Source organism: Podarcis cretensis (assembly GCF_951804945.1).
Source record: "Podarcis cretensis genome assembly, chromosome: 10".
NCBI classification, from domain to species: Eukaryota; Metazoa; Chordata; class Lepidosauria; order Squamata; family Lacertidae; genus Podarcis; species Podarcis cretensis.
Genome location: NC_137179.1, coordinates 15,312,124 through 15,329,654, shown reverse-complemented (window position 1 = coordinate 15,329,654; position 17,531 = coordinate 15,312,124). Strand labels below are relative to the sequence as shown.

The 17,531-nt window shown below is 43.1% G+C and overlaps 1 protein-coding gene across 1 annotated transcript in view; it reads right to left on the bottom strand.

Annotated features, from left to right (window-relative positions):
* The window catches only part of LOC307225005 (1-phosphatidylinositol 4,5-bisphosphate phosphodiesterase zeta-1-like), a 40,248-nt gene extending 23,283 nt beyond the window's left edge, over positions 1 to 16,965 (bottom strand). Inside the window, exons 1-4 of the mRNA XM_079992565.1 lie at positions 16,778 to 16,965; positions 14,453 to 14,576; positions 12,671 to 12,902; positions 713 to 914 (exon numbers count right to left, since the gene is read on the bottom strand). Coding sequence (XP_079848691.1) covers positions 713 to 914; positions 12,671 to 12,902; positions 14,453 to 14,576; positions 16,778 to 16,788 — 569 coding nt within the window. The 5' untranslated portion in view covers positions 16,789 to 16,965. The remainder of the gene's footprint in view (positions 1 to 712; positions 915 to 12,670; positions 12,903 to 14,452; positions 14,577 to 16,777) is intronic.
* Positions 16,966 to 17,531: the final 566 nt, after the last annotated feature.

Below are 17,531 nucleotides of genomic sequence, written 5' to 3'. Positions count from 1 at the left end.
TCCCATAGAGATATGAAAATATTAGAGAGCCACAGTCTTATTTACAGTTCTAAATTGGACCCATAGGGCACACTGTAAGCACTGGGTGGGACGCCAAAAGGGGTTCAGAAGAGTCCCAAAGTTCAGAAAGCACTAAATCAGAACAAAAGAATAATTCTGCCATTGTCCTATACAGCTGCAAATAAAACTTACGTGTGTTTTAAAAGCAGCATACAATGTGACATTAGATGGCGATGGCCAGCCTTATGGAAAATGCAATGTATTTTTAAATTCCTTTTTTTATTTTAAAAAAAGCATTTTTGAAGCAGTTGTTATATGCATCTATATTCTACCCCTATTTCAGTTCTAGCTCAGCCACAGGCTTGCTTCCAATGAAGTCATTATTGCACCAGCAGGATGATGTCCATGCATGCAATGGAACTTTCCTCCTTTGTACCCCCTCAATCCCACAACTCTCCAGGGCAGATTTGTTGGGGGGGAGTAACAGACGTTCCATTGCCTGAGCGGAAATCATTCAATGAGCGCAATAATACAACCCATAGGTATTTTTCCATGTTATTTTTTCTTCAACGGCTGCAAACATTTGTGTTTATTTTAAATATGGAGAAAGAACACCATTAGGAAACACAACACACTTCTGCACAGTTTTGTTACTCTACACCCTACTGACCTCACCTCTCCCCTGCCCTACCCCACAAATAAATGTACATACTTGGCGTAGCCCCACAGGTGACTTGGGCCTACAAGCTGGTCTTGTATCAGGTAGGTATTGTGTGACGATGATATAAAGTAGTCACACAATGGGAAGTTCATATCTTGGTAAACCGTCCTGTGCTTTTGTTTAAAGATGCTGCACTCTTCCGAAAGCATGTACCGTATAAAGCCTTCGAAGGTCATCTCCCTTTGGCTTCTTGCTAAAGTGGGAACATTAAGGGGGAGGAGTAAAATTAAAATTGCTCAGATACCTCCACCGTGTTGTTTTTTTAATGCTGGAATTAAACAGATGTTGGAAATACTCACACTACGAATGTGTGCCCCTGAATTTCACCTGGTGCTTGGCTATGATCTGAAGCTGAACATGCATAATAATAAGCTGAATGCTTATTCATGCCTTTCTTTAATGACACAACAATCACCAGAAGCTAGCGTAATGTGCACAAGCCAGGAACCAGACCTTAGCCATGTTAGTTCTTGTGCTTAGTCATAATACGCTCTGCTATCGTGGCGTTCATTCTGGGGGAACCCGGTGGTTCGTCCAGAAGCACATCAGAAGATGAGATCAGTCATGGCAGATCAGCGGCTCTGCCCCACTTGAAAAATGTTTTGATCACCTTGACTAATCCTGCACTGCTAAGCCACAGGGAAGCACTTGGTACATTTGAGTGTAGTGGTTCCCAGTTGCTTATCAATACCAGCAGCAAAAAGAATCCTCGATTTGACTCATGTTTAAGATTTGTATCAGTACATGCAGGTCAACGGAGAGCCTAATTTCAACACGCCGCATTTAGATGTGCAGCAGAGAGTTTTTCCTAAATTAAATCCCCATGGCGGGGTGAGCTCCCATCTTTCGGTCCCAGCTCCTGCCCACCTAGCAGTTCGAAAGCACTCTTAAGTGCAAGTAGATAAATAGGTACTGCTTTATAGCGGGAAGGTAAACAGCGTTTCCGTGTGCTGCGCTGGTGCAGGCTCGCCAGAGCAGCTTCGTCACGCTGGCCACGTGACCCGGAAGTCTCTCCGGACAGCGCTGGCCCCCGGCCTCTTAAGCAAGATGAGCGCGCAACCCCAGAGTCAGACACGACTGGCCTGTACGGGCAGGGGTACCTTTACCTTTACCTTTTAATACTAAGCATGGGGAGGTCTCTGATCAGGAACACAGAATGCAGGAAACAGAAGTTTAGCCCTTCCCACCCGATGAAAATCTTTGGCCTGCCGATTAGTCCAGTTGTCCCAATGGGAGCTTTTTCTAACCTCTGGGGCAAGATTAGGGTCCATTTCTGAGAGCATCGCAGCTGGGAAGGCAAGGATTAAGCCTACCCTCTCTCTCCACTCTGCAGTCTTAATTAAAATCTCCCCCTCCCCTCCTAGCACAGAGTGTTAAAATAATACTAAATGCAGATGAATTTACACACTGTACACTTAACATTATGGGAAGTTAAGCCCACCCAGCCACCCAGTGTAATGGCAGTTAGCTCCACCCCTTGAGCTGCTATTTTGCATGTGGCTCAGGTAGGTTCAAGTCAAAACCAGAGCAGATTCCCCAACAAAAGTCTGTTCATTCCTGTTCCAGGGTGCTTCCACACAGACTGACCATGTGCTTAGAGATAGACCTATATGTCAAGTTCAGTTTCTTTCAGTTTCTCATTCTATCAGTCTTAAGCTCAATTCTCCACATTTCCAAATCAGTTTGCAATTTTATCTTTTTTTTTTTTTTAAAAAAAAAGGAAAATTCACCAGCGTTTTACTGCACATTTTTTCCTAACATACACGTTTGCAATATTGCCTAACATACACATTTTTGCAAAGCCATTTCCCCTAATGTAATAATTATTTGTATGTTATATTTCGCTAATCTTTCACGTGTTACCCAAGTGTATGTATTATTATTTTTTTACACATTCCATGGCTGGAGAAGTCCACTGCAAAAATCATAAAGTGTGAATTTTGAAGGATGTTCTGGTTTGTGTGTTGTTTTGGAAAGTTTGTTATTAGGTATATTTAAATGCAAACTGAATCAAATTTATACCACATCTCTAGATGTGACTCTACTGGTCTGACCTTAGCACCAAGAATGAATTGATAAACATGCTTGAATATGCCCCAGAATTCTCCACAAACAAGGATTAGCCAATTCTGTTTCTAATACATGAAATAGTTCCTTGGCAAACCACTGAACATATAGAGGATTGTTGTAAAACAGAACATATGAAAGTCACTGCTGTATTAATGCAATCCTTGAATCTACACCAGGTTAATACTGCTACCATTTATTTGTCATATCGCTGTTTAGAAACCAATGACACAATTTTTGTCCTATTTCCATTACAAAAATAAAAGCCTTTTCAATTGGATTTCTTATAACTAAATTGTATTAATGCTGTGTTTTCTGGTCTTTCTCCTTCTCATCTTAAAACTTTCGCAGAAACCCAACTTCTTTGCTAATGCGCAAAAGCAATATTATTTAATCATTTGTTATGCATACACTCTTAATAAGCTATTATTATCTATCCACTCTTAATAAACTATTATTTTCTATCTATCCATTACAAATCTTCAGAATACTCACAGCTGAAACTTCTCCTCCCCGTGACTCTTTTCCTAAACTTCCATTTCAGCTCAGTTTCTTTATATACGCTACCAGTTTTCATACTTACCATTAAGTCTCTCGATACTTTTGGATCTTACCTTTTCTTGGTGATTTCTTGTGACATTCCAGTCTGGGCATTTTATTTATCTTCCTCTCTTCTCTTTGGTATGCATAAGAACTCTTCTTTTGTCAAAGATCTCCAGCTTTTTACTCTATACTTAGGGATGGGGAACCTGTGGCTTCCAGATATAGCCAGACTACAACTCCCATCATCCCTGATCATTGACCATCCTTGCAGGGGCTGATGGGAGCTGGCATCCAACAGGTTCCCCACCCCCGCTTTACTCCCCTGAGCCGATTTGGCACCTCCATCACTTTCTTTAGAAAGAAACTAGCAGTCTTGTGCACGGCGTTGCTCAGGAATTCTAAGAAACCAGAAAAATCATTGCAGTTTTGAAATCAGTGGTTACAATCTGTGCAGTTTTGAAAGGCTCAGGGCACAATAGCAGGACACAAAATTGTGTCCAGCTATGGTCAAAACCCTGCATCTTCATCTCAAGAACCACCATGCAAACTTTGGTTAAAATCAGTGCAGTTTTGAAAGGTTCAGTCTGCCTTCAGGATCCAAAATGGCACCCAACTGTATCCAGGCACAGATGAAAACCTCCTCCTTGACCTCGGGAACAGTAATTTGGTACTGATATCTTAAGAGGTGTACAAATGCCTAGCAAACATACAAACAACTTTTTGAAATATATCGTAGATGCTTCAAATTGTATCCTTTTGCCGCATAACTCGCATGTGAAGGTGGTTATGACAGTGTTGCATCACACTCTACTAAAAATCAGGAATACAGTGGTACCTCAGGTTACATACGCTTCAGGTTACAGACTCCGCTAACCCAGAAATAGTACCTCAGGTTAAGAACTTTGCTTCAGGATGAGAACAGAAATCGTTATCTGGTGGCAAGGCGGCAGCAGGAGGCCCCATTAGCTAAAGTGGTGCTTCAGGTTAGGAACAGTTTCAGGTTAAGAACAGACCTCCAGAACGAATTAAGTTCTTAACCCAAGGTACCTAAAACATCAATATTAAACATACTTGCTTGGAAAGAAACCCCATTGAAATCAGTGGGCCATTCTTCCATGTAACTATGATTAGGATCAGACAGTTCACTGGTGTGTGTGTCCTTTCCTCTTTGTTGACTCCCTATATTGCAAAGCTTAATGATAAAACTACATTTTTGTAACCCAAACTGTGCTTTTCACTGTATTAAATGTGCTATTATTTTTATGATTCCCGCTCCCTCCTTTCCACCCCTGTGCCCCACACAAATTCTTTTATGATTCATGTCTACTGAAGCTGCTTTAGGCAGGGACCTGTTTATCCGACCCTTTTGTAAAGAGCTTAGTATATTTTTGGTGCTATAAAAGTAAGCAATAATAATAGCACATGTCATATGGAGCTATGAGTGTTCAAGGCTATTATCCAGGGTTCCGCCCACTACACCAATTGCAATGATTTATTTAAACGATAAATATCACTCAAACACAGAGGAAAGGGAATTGCTTCTAACACTATTAGACAAATAGAAAGCAATTAACTAGAGTCTGGGAGTCACAATCAGCTCAGGATCCAAACAGTTAGTATACAGGTATACTAGAATTTGGGGGGCATTCTGTGGGATTTTTTTTTCTTTGAAGGACAAACCTACTTACTCTTACTATATATCAAGCAACAAAGAGACATGAGGGGGGTGTTCTATTCACGAAGCCTGTTTTCTTTGTCCATGGATGCCAAAGAATTGATGCTTTTGAATTATGGTGCTGGAGGAGACTCAAGAGTCCCATGGACTGCAAGAAGATCAAACCTATCCATTCTGAAGGAAATCAGCCCTGAGTGCTCACTGGAAGGACAGATCCTGAAGCTGAGGCTCCAATACTTTGGCCACCTCATGAGAAGAGAAGACTCCCTGGAAAAGACCCTGATGTTGGGAAAGATGGAGGGCACAAGGAGAAGGGGACAACAGAGGACGAGATGGTTGGACAGTGTTCTCGAAGCTACCAGCATGAGTTTGACCAAACTGCGGGAGGCAGCGAAAGAGAGGAGTGCCTGGCGTGCTCTGGTCCATGGGGTCACGAAGAGTCGGACACGACTAAACAACTAAACAACAACAACATTCAAGAAACAGCCATTGTGATCATATAAAGGTGTTTCTGAGAGGGCACTGGGCTGTAGACCTCCTCAGAATCACTGTTCACCGTAAGCACAGGAGAAAACCTAATGCTCAAATAATTATATGTAACAAACACAATGTCCGTACAAATCCAATAATGGGAGAGGGGGGAGCAGACACATATCAATGCTGGATACACTCTAGAAACTTAGGTGTCTGGTTATTGCATATATGTCAGTCAGCAGTGGGTGGACCTTGGTGTGGTCGAAGTGTTCCCTCAGAAACTGCCGTGGGCTGGCCAAATCAGGCCAGTGGAGGACCCACGGGAGGGCTCCCATGGGAAGTAGGAGTCTCTCCCAGGTGTGGGGCAGCCTGATAGTGAGGATCTGGTGTGGGGTTCCATCAACCTATGATCTCATCTCATCCATCTCGGCAACAAGAGCTGCAAGCCCCATCTCCCTCTGTGTCCCCCACCTGCCTCTCCACAGCTGTTGGAGCCTCTGACTGACACTTTCATAGTGCTGGGCACACCACCCACCCCAGCACCACCAGACACTGGGAGCAGCTCTGCCTTTCCAGGTGGGAATGTTTTGCCGGTCCCTGCCACCTTTCAGACAGCATAGACACCTCCCCTGTCACCCAGATCTAGGAGGTGCCAAATAAGAAGGGAACAGAGAGTTCCACCAACTAGGACTAGTGAGAGACTGCGGGAACACTTACTGAACTAAGTTGTGCCCCATTCCTACATATAGGATAACAAGGATCAGTGTCGGGTCAACATTTATAGCTTTGGGAGTTAGAGCACTTGCCTTTTTGTAGCTCTGTTTTGGATTGACTTTGTGTATTTCCTGAGGTGCCTTAAACTAGCAATGCGCACATAATCTAAACATCAAAGCCTTTAGAAACATAGCTGTCAACTTACAGATTTGAAAATAGGGGACTAGCAGCCTCGAAAATAAGGGATCAGCAGCCAAAATAAGGGATTTTCCGGGCACAGGTATGTTCAACTTCTGAGCCCCTCCGAGCCAAAGGCAGAAAGCCCAGCCAGCAGCCAAATGAAGCCTCATCAATAAGGGACAGCAGCGGGACATGGCGCTGGGATAAGGGACTGTCCCGCCAAACAAGGGATGCTTGACAGCTATGTTTAGAAAGAATCCTCCTTCAAATTTTTGTTCTTCAGCAACTAGGGGCTGGGACAGAAACACCTTTCAGCTGAGGACAATGGTCCTTTCTTCGACAGCACTCCAAGGTGGAGTCAGAGATTCAATGGAGTGGTGTTTTCCTTCCTTCAAGCAACAGAAGGATGTTGTCCTAGTGCCTGCTCAAGAAACTTCTTTTCTGTATCAGGAGATGGGGAATCTTTTTTCAGCCTGAATGCCATGTTACTTCATTTGCAACCTTTGGGGGGGGGGCACATGACATTGTCGGGTGTAACCAGTCGGCAGAGCAAATAGATGTGACTCTTACCTTGTACAGTAGGCTATATTCCACCCATGCAAATACTAGAGGTTACTATGCATACACACACAAACATACACTTAATCCAAGCAAGCAAGAGGCATTATCACAGCTCGTAGAAACAGTCAACTAGGTAAAAATACTTGAGAAAGGTGGAGAGCAGGACCAGTCAGAGGTGTGGCCTGGGGTGGAGACATAGTCTGAAGAGAGTCGCAAGGGCCAGAGAGCACTGTGAAGGGGCCACATGATCATTGGGCTTGAATGATCATTTCCTGGGGGATGATAATAGATTTCAATTGTATCTAGCAACTACACTGGCTCCCAGTACATTTCCGAGCACAATTCAAAGTGTTGGTGCTAACCTTTAAAACCCTAAACGGCCTCAGGCCAGTATACCTGAAGGAGCGTCTCCACCTCCATCGTTCTGCCCGGACACTGAAGTCCAGCGCCAAGGGCCTTCTGGTGGTTCCCTCGCTGCAAGAAGCAAAGTTACAGGGAACCAGACAGAGGGCCTTCTCGGTAGTGGTACCCACCCTGTGGGATGCCCTCCCACTAGATGTCAAATAGAAAAATAACTACCAAACTTTTAGAAGACATCTGAAGGCAGCCCTGTTTAGGGAAGCTTTTAACGTGTAATAGGTTGTGGTATTTTAGTGTTTTGTTGGAAGCCACCCAGTGTGGCTGGGGAAACCCAGCCAGATGGGTGGTGTATAAATAAATAAATTATTATTATTATTATTATTATTATTATTATTATTATTAAGCCTATAACCAAGGCTGAGCATCCTTGCCTCTTCCTCCCCTTCTTCCTCTTTGCTGAATTTTAGACTGGAAGCTCATCAGGATGAGGACCTGTCCTCTTAAAGCAGTGTGCCTCCCAGATGTTTTGGACTGGGATGCCTACCAGTCGCAGCCAGCATGGGGCCTGAAGCTGATGGGATCTGAAATCCAAAACACCTAGAGAGCACCAGCCAGGTTAGGTAAGGCTGTCTCATTGTCAGCACACTGATCAAACTAGATGGGGGGAAATGAATAAAAATACATTTTAGAGCACTTTGATATTTTATCACCTTTCTCACTGACAAAGCTTGAAAGCACAACTGCAGCGTACCAAAGGGTACCGAACAATAACAATTTAGATCCCTCAAGTCATCCTGTTAAAGGGTGGGGAAAAGACACTTCAAGTTAAACTCATTAGAGTTTTTGAACATCGGAGGTCAGCAACCTATGTATTCCACAGGGCTCTTTCTCACGGTAGAGACCGTTCTAGCCTTTGGTGTGCTGCTGTTATCAAAACTGCTTTTGAGACAGAAGGAAAAATATGTGTCTTCTCAGCACAAGGCGGAAAGTAGCTACTTCCTAATCCCCAAGGTAATTATGATTCTAATCTCTGAACCTGGAGTAGCATTCATGCAAAAAACAAAACAAAACAAAAACTGCCCCAGAAAACCAAAAAAGATGATTTTCAAGTTCTGCGCAGTGTACTAATATCACATGAATAGGGAATTTGGCACCTGGGATACTATGTAGTTCTGAAATGATCTTTTCTACTTAAAATGTTTCAAGCAAACATCAAAACAAGGTTTTAAGGCCTGGGGCTGCAATCCCATGCAAATTAGCTGCCCTACAGTCCAATCCTAGGTATGTGTAGTCTGAATTAAGTCACAGTGTGTTCAGTGGGTCTTCCTTCTAAGTCAATGTGCGTAGGAATGCTGCAAGCCAATTAGATATTATTATAGAGTAGGGGAAAGAAACCTCTGGCCCTTCAGATGTTGTTGGAATTCAGCTTCCATCAACCCCCCAACCAGCACAGCCAAGAACGATAGGAGCTACAGCTCAGCAAGATTTGGAGGGACACAAGTTCCCCACGCCTGCTACAGAGAACGAATCTCTTAGGCAGCAAACCTATGTACACTCATCCAGGAGAAAGTTCCATTAAATAAGACCTACACTAATGGGTCCAGTTCTGGGTACCACAGTTTAAGAAGGATATTGACTAGTTGGAATGTGTGCAGAGGCTTCAAATATCCCGCCATGATCATGCTGCTAGTAGTACTGAATAGTTTCAAGTGGGGACATTACTAGATGACTGTGGAGTTGTGCGTATGTTACACCACAAAGGATTTATAGAATGTTACTGGTGTTGATATAAAAAAGAGAAACCTAGAAAAATGCATTTCCTGTCTTTAAAATGAGTTGAAGAACAGAAGAAATCTCCTCTAATATAACTGTTACCAGTTTAGCAACTCAGGTAAGCAATATTCAGTGCAATATCTGTTTGTGCTGTTTTGCAAAAACAAACTCGCCCACTATTCCTCAAAGTGCTGTAAATGCACAAATGCCATCCCAATTAATGAGGTCTTCAACAATGAAGAGGTAAGAAATTCAGAGCGTTAAAAATGTGTTTATTTGTGGGCAGTGTTGCTTTTTGAAAATCACACGATAAAGTTATGCTGTAACTAGAACACTATAAACTAATATTTTAAAAGCTGAGAATTGTAACAGAGAAATTGTTTAATGCACTCATTATACAAGGCAAGACATCAAATGTATTTCATACAAGATTAGTAGACTATTTAGCTAAATCCCATCAACCAACATTTAGCTGTTTTCTGCTTTTGTTTCCAGTGTTTTATCAAGTTGCATTTGTTACAATCTAAACAGATTCTAAAGGGTAAAATTATCAGTCAGCAGGCTAATGTAGGAAGAAGAGTCCAAATAAGGTTATCTTCATCATTTATCATTAACTGAAACAACACATGCATGATCTCACTTAGTATCTGAACGGAACATTTACTCACATGATGCATACAAATTAGTCCTGGTTTATTCAAATTATAAACAACTTATCTATTTTAAGACTATCCGAAGAATATAAGAATAATGCAAAATGAACTACAAACAATAATAAAGCAGAAGCAATACAAACAATTATTCACATAGTCTAAGAAAATAGGAGAATGCTTAGACTGTTGTACAAATTGATCTCATGTTATACAAACGGCAATAATATTTTGCTTATGTTTCAATAAAGAAATATAAATGTACATTTTTTCCTTGTTTTTTTAGGTTGCGCTTTTCTTTCTTCCAGAAAGCATCAATGAAGAATGTGATAAATTGCCACCATAATCTGATGAATTAACACCATCTGCGTTCATACAAACATGCATAAGAAAATACAGTAGGTGCAGTTTTGAAGGCTTTACACTTAATTGCCACACTCAGAGAAACAACACCACAGCAGAAGACTCCATGCCTGTTAGCCAGGTGGGGGGCGGGGAGCTGGATTTCCCTAAAATTCCTCAGCCCTCCCTATTTATCTATCTATCTATCTATCTATCTATCTATCTATCTATCTATCTATTTATACAGGAACATTTCTGCTTTTTTTCTTACAGCTACAGGTGCTATTATTTTGGGGGTGATGCTGCAGTGAAATCCGCTTACCACAAAAAATCATGTTACGAGATCCAGGAGGGAGACTTTTTAAAAGGAGGAAAAGAAGCTTGACAGGTCAATTTGTTCTGAGGTATCTAAATTCACCAACCGCAAACTCAGAAGGTAGGCGGAATTTTCCAATCTGACAAATGAGGTTAAAGGTGCCACCACATTGCCTCTAAATAGGAGTTGCTGTTCTCTCCCCGCTCTCTGGCTAGTATATCCAATCAAGAGCAAAGGCTAAAGCAGGGAGGTGGGATTCAGCTGTCTCTGCTTGCTAGGCCAAAAAGGAGTCAATTAATGGAAGTGGCAGGATTAAAGGGGTTGCATGCTAAGCAAATGGTCTCTTGGTTGGTTGGTTGGTTTACGTGCTCTGCTGAGAGGTGTGGTGAAATTAAGTTATGCTTTCCCTTGATTGAGGAAAATACAAATCCCCTGGTCTAAACCACTGAGCCTCTTGGGCTTGCCAATCAGAAGGTTGGCGGTTTGAATCCCTGTGACAGGGTGAGCTCCTGTTGCTCTGTCCCAGCTTCTGCTAACCTAGCAGTTTGAAAGGACACCAGTGCAAGTAGATAAATAGGTACCACTGCGGCAGGAAGGTAAACAGTGTTTCTGTACACTCTGGTTTCTGTCATGGTGTTCCATTGCGCCAGAAGCATGCCAGCCACATGACCTGGAAAACTGTCTGTGGACAAATGTTGGCTCCCTTGGCCTGAAAGCGAGATGAACGCTGCAACCCCATAGTCAACTTTGACTGGACTTAATCGTCCAGGGGTCCTTTACCTATTCTCATCGTGACCTCAAAGCAAGCATTTGTAAGCTGCTTTGCTGGAAATAAATCTGAAACAGCAACTCCTGTTACAGGTAACATGGTGGCACCTTTGCCATAGCACTCGTGAATTAGAAAGTATATTCAAGGAGAGAGGCTAGTTAGCTATTACATTTATATCCCAGATTTTCTCCAAGGAGCTCAAGGTGGTAAGCATAGTTTTCACCTGCCTCATTTCATCGCACAACAACCCTGTGAGGTAGGTTATGCTGAGAGGCAAGAACTGGCCAAAGGCTACACACAGTGAGCTTCATGCCCACGTAAGCATTTGAACCATGGTCTCTTGAGTCTTAGCCCAACACTCTAACAGCTACAGTACACTGGTTAATTATAGCTTTAGCTTACAAGAGTTTGTCCCAGCCTGGAAATGAGGACAATTTGAATCCACTATGTAAAATATTAAAACATCACTTGGACAACTGTAAAAAGCTAGAAAACTTAAAATTGGAACCTGAGTCGGCAAAATTCCTTATTAAAGAATGACCATCATTAGCACAGTTTGCAGATGGGCTCAAAAATTATGGGCCTGCATTTCCCAGAGCTGGCCTTTTGGATGAAGCAGCACCAATCATTTCAAGCAGAACTGCAATGCATCTCATTAACATCAGTTTTTAGGTCGGCAGCAATTGTTAATGTTACAGTGAACATAAAGCCGATCTTGTTCTTTAGGGTTATAACATGGACATTACTAAAGCATTGCTTTTGGGTGAACCTGTTCTACCTTTGCAGCTTCGAAGACAAGAAAACTTTTGTTATATACTATAAGAACACTCCCATTGTAGCTTATTCCTAATAGTAATGGGTTGTTGTTCTTGAATTATTATTATTTTTTACCTTTTTTTGCGAAGTGGTGGCAAGAAAAGCAACAATTGTTTGCTTAGGAATTTTTTTTAATGTAAGTAAGTTGCAATGTAAGTAATGTAAGTAAGTTGCAAAAATCAGGGTTAAATAAAAAGAGTTTTTAGTTTGATTGTGAAAAGGCCTGCAGACCAGATAAACTGCCCAACCTCTACTTTTCTGATGTCCTCACCAAAACTTTTAGGCTGGCTAAGGGCCTGGGAAACTCCGTTCTCGTGGAATCCTGAATGATGCAATAAGCATGGGTAGCACTTATGATTGGATATGGAGGACAAGCCTCCTCCACCACTGCTCCCTCTTTCTCCACCAAAAGATAGTGGCTGCAGAAATACATGTCAGCCCTGGTCTTCATTAGATGTGCTCATAACGGTGCATGACTCACAATCTCAGGCCAGCTATCATTGGAGCTGGCTGAATGTCCAAGGCAGACAATAAATTTAGAAAACTGACGAGCTTTCTGCATAAAAACAACATTTTCTCTTGGGAAAATAAAGGCTACATTGCGACTGTCTACATACTCATTATTACTCATATGTTCAATATCATTATCAACACACTAAAAGCTATGATTCCAAACTAATTAAACTGTAACATTAAAACTTTAGTGTACCTTCGTCAATGGGTTCAAACTTATTAATGAGTGACACAGCTCTTGCTTCATTAACATCAAGTTCAAACTGTTCCTTTCTAAGAAAGTCACACAGATTTGATACTGTTAGAACTTTTTTGTTTGGCGAGTAGCTGCTGAAGAGTTCGTGAAGTTCCGGTCGGTGCAGAAGCGTTCGATAAATTGCCCTAAAATCTTCCATGGTAATAAGTCCAGACTTCTGTTTGTCATTTTTCTATGTTAAAAAAAAGAAGAGTTGGCAATAAATATAAATAAAGCACTATGTGGCAGTATTCACACCAAAACGATGAGCACTTTGACAAAGTTTGAAGCTTTTATAAGAAACACTCACTAATAATAATAATAATAATAAATTTTATTTATATCCCACCCTCCCCAGCCGAAGCCGGGCTCAGGGCGGCTAACAATAAAATAGTACAACATTCTAAAATCATTTCATTATAAAATTAATTCACTAGAGTCAGTCTGTGAGCCTTCGTGATTGTGAGGGCAAGCCAGTAGGGGAGTGAAGTGAAAAGGGAACGGGCATTGTTAGGTAATAATAATAATAATAATAATAATAATAATAATAATAATAACTTATTTATACCCTGCCCTCCCTGGCCAGAGCCGGGCTCAGGGCAGCTAACACCAGTAAAATTACAATAAAAACATAATGGGGTGGGGGGGGGGGAGAAAAGAAAGAAAAAAACCCAATTTAAATTATGGGTTAAAATACAATTTAAAACGCAGCCTCGTTTTAATAGTAGCCCATAGATCAAAACCATAAGGGGAGGGAAACATAAGGGTCAGACTGAGTCCAAACCAAAGGCCAGGTGGAACAGTTCTGTCTTGCAGCTCTGTCCTGCAGAAAGATGTCAAGTCCCGCAGGGCCCTAGTCTCTTGTGACAGAGCGTTCCACCAAATTGGGGCCAGTACTGAAAAGGCCCTGGGCCCTAGCTGAGACCAATCTAACCACCTTGTGACTTGGGACCTCTAAAGTGTTGTCATTTGTGGACCTTAAGGTCCCTTGCGGGGCATACCAGGAGAGGCGGTCCCGTAGGTACCCGTAGGTTACATGCTGCACCTTAAATTAAAATCTGGGACCTAATTTAGTTACGTTCACATAGCTGAAAAGCAGATCTAGAAGCATGTCTTCAGTTTGACCTCTTCATCTCCCATCCTATATGCCAATTACTGGCTTAATCAGAATAATTAAAAGGGGGAGAGAGGAGCCCAGCCAATTCATCCACTTCAAACTCATGTTATAGGGCTCATCATCCGATCAAGCCTCTCTCCTCTCAGCTCTCCACCCTCCTGTCACAGCCATTGGAATATAAGACTCCACTGGAATATAAGAACAGCCATAATCAGAAGGGAAACAGTATTGAGTGTGTTTTTTAAGCTTCCAAACATCTCTGTTTCTAAGAACATTAAGGGCACTAGAAGGCAAGTGTACAGAAGAATCAAACCTCTCATGTAACTATACGAGGTTCAACAGGTGAGACAGATGTTACCAACCCATCCCAAATGATCAATAATTGGTTTCTGAAAAGGAAACACTACCCAAGAAAGAAAGAAAAACCAAGGGCGCTTGCTCATGGGTGAAAAGATAGGTCCTTAATTACAGTAATAATGCATCTTGCCTAGAAGCAATACATTTTCTGCTCTTAAAGAACTTTAGTCTGGAAGTCCTGTTGGCATGTAGTAAGTTTACTTAGACAGCTATGGCCCACTGACCACCAATACTACTATATATTCTTAATACAAACATGATTTTCTCACCTTAAACACCTTTTTCACATGAACGTAGTCGTAACTGACGTCAAACTTATTTAGCAGTTTCAAGGTCTTATCTAGATTGATCTTGCCATCTCTAAATTCATCAAAGATGAGGTCCATGAACCATGTAGAGAAAAGCAAATTAAGGAATTTTCCAGCTAATTTTGGCATTCTCTCTTTTTTTCCAGTTCAAAAAAAGTGACATGTTGGCAAGGAGCCACTATACACTTTTTTCCCTTTCTTTTTTTTTTGCAAATGGTCCAGTCCATTTCCCACTTGTGAAGCAGGAGCTGGGGGCAGAATTAATTAGATCCAAGTATTTTATTTAAACATTGTTGTGGATCAGGTTCTAAAGATGTCTGTGGAATAGCAGCATTCCAGGCAAAGGATCCCTGCAAGAGGAAATTGTTCCTTTCATGGGAGAGGTGACAAATTCTCCCCTTCTATAAACATAGTGTGGCATGTGCGTTGAAACAGGGAACCTTTCCGTAGACTGGAAACAACACATTTCTGTACAAGTAGATGAGACTTCAGTGTATGAAAGAAGAGAACTCTACAACAGAAAGCTGGTAATAAGGGAAAGCTGGTGAAGGAGGGGAGGTCATTTTGCAGAGTCACTTCGCTTTGTCGCTGGCATTGTCCCCCGAAAGGGAACTGGGCTCAAGTGCTTACTGTGTACTTGCATCTGGACGTCTTAGTAATGTAACTGTGGATAAGGAACTCTCAGCTTTGGTTCTCCCTTTGTTTAAAGAAAACGTGGGAGGAAGATGTTTGTGAGTCACTTACCTGCATGTGATTGGAAATTTATAAAGAGATTGGGTTATTTACCTACCCTTCACCCTAAAGTCATAGGTGGCTTCTTCTTCTTCTTCTTCTTCTTCTTCTTCTTCTTCTTCTTCTTCTTCTTCTTCTTGTTATTACTCCACCTTATTCCCATTCTAGGACTCAAGGTGGCTTAATTCAAATGCCAAGTTAAAAAATGGTATAAAACAATTTACCATATTTTTCGCTCTATAAGATGCACCAGACCACAAGACGCACCTAGTTTTTGGAGGAGGAAAACAAGAAAAAAAATATTCTGAATCTCAGAAGCCAGAACAGCAAGAGGGATCGCTGCGCAGCGAAAGCAGCAATCCCTCTTGCTGTTCTGGCTTCTGGGATAGCTGCGCAGCCTGCATTCGCTCCATAAGATGCACACACATTTCCCCTTACTTTTTAGGAGGGGAAAAGTGAGTCTTATAGAGCAAAAAATACGGTACATTTTACAATCACAGAAAAAACGTGGATCCTAAAAATTTACCAGGTTAAAGGGAACTGCTACTAGGATTCCACTGGAGATGTTCTCCTTTGGGTACCCGTCATAGTCTTCAACATTAATATACTATATTATCATTCTGCTGACCAGGTAGCTTGTGACAGGTTAAGTTCTGGGGAAGGGGCACATTATCTGTTTGAAGGAAGCAGGGAGTGGGCTTTACTGAGGAAGCAGGGAGCAGCATCCCTCAGGCAGGCACCCCCAAACTTGGCCCTCCTGATGTTTTGGGACTACAATTCCCATCCTCCCTGACCACTGGTCCTGTTAGCTAGGGATGATGGGAGTTGTAGTCCCAAAACATCTGGAGGGCCGAATTTGGGGGTGCTTGCCTCAAGGTCTCATGGCAAGGGTGTATGGACAGCTAATCCTACTTGTGTTCTCCCATAAATTGTTCATTTATGCTTGTTCTTTTTTAAAGGAAAAAAAATGCACAGAGTGATTGACATGTTTCCCAGGTGCTCCAAGAGAGGTTAGCTGGGAAGCAGGGTGCAAAGCTCATGATGATCTACAGTAAGCCTGCAACTTACCCCCAGGGATCGCGCCAAAAGCCAAAATCGTGTCTCGTCAAAGACATGCTGGGTGCAATGGCGGGTGGCATCACCCAAGTCTTAAAAAAAAAAATTAAAAATTCTACTCGGCGCCTAAAGCTGAACGCACCCAAATTGAATGTGCATAAAGTTGCTGGCTTACTGAATTTATTCTCTGTTTATGTCTGGGGAGCAGGGTGCCAACTTGAGTAAAATATTGGGGGGGGAGGGTAAACCCTAGCCTGCATAGTTGACCACATGAAGCAGCAGATGCACACTATTTGAATAATGCTCCGTCAAAGATTTGGGGGGGGGGCTGTCAAAGGAACCTCAGACCCTAGGAGTTGGTTCCTATGCTGGGGGGCGTCTGCTGAGGACCCCAAGGAGAACCTCTTCCCTCATCTCTCCATGGGGGCTTCTCGCCCCCTGATTCCACGAGGGAGTGGGCGAAGTGGCTCCCTTCCCGCGCCCCTGAAGGAAGGATATTTATTCTCCATGGTGCTGCTGCTGGTGGTCCTGCCTCCTCCGCCTACTCTTCGCGCCTGTTCCTTACTGCGATGGTCTCAGCAGCTCCCAGCGCGGCATAGCCCGCCTACCCGCCCGCCCGCAGGTCTTCCAGGCTCCTGCCCGGAGGCGCGACCGCCCTCGCCGGTGTCCGCGAGGCGATGGAGGCGCGGGGGGCGGGCGCGGTGCCTCCCCACGGGCGCGCAGCTGGGGAGCTCCCTGACGTCACACAATGGGCCGCGTCACGCTCGGCTCCCGACGTCACCGATGTCATAATAGCGCAGGCCGTTGCCAACGAAACGCCGCGGCTTGCATTTTCTTTCTCTCCCCCGTTTGGCCCTTTCCGCCCCCCCCCCCCCAGTGGCGTAGCGTGGGGGGTGCAGGGGGGGCCGGCCGCACCGGGGGCAACATCTGGGGGTTAGGGAAATCCACGGTTAGGGGGCGCAAATCCACGGGTTAGGGGGCGCAAATTACTTGCCTTGCCCCGGGTGCTGATAACCCACGCTACGCCACTGCCCCCCCCCCCCCGTAGCGCACATGCAAACAAAGGTGTCAGTCTCCTCCTCAGGGAGCAGCTGAAAAGCAAGCCAGAAAACAGACAAACACGTTGTATACAGTTTTCTCGTATACCATTCGCGCTTTGCCAAGCTGGAGCTTACAATACATTGCATGGAGGGGGGTGTCTGAGCACATGCAGAGTGCCTTTCCTCCAGATGCTTTGACTTTTGCATCTTTG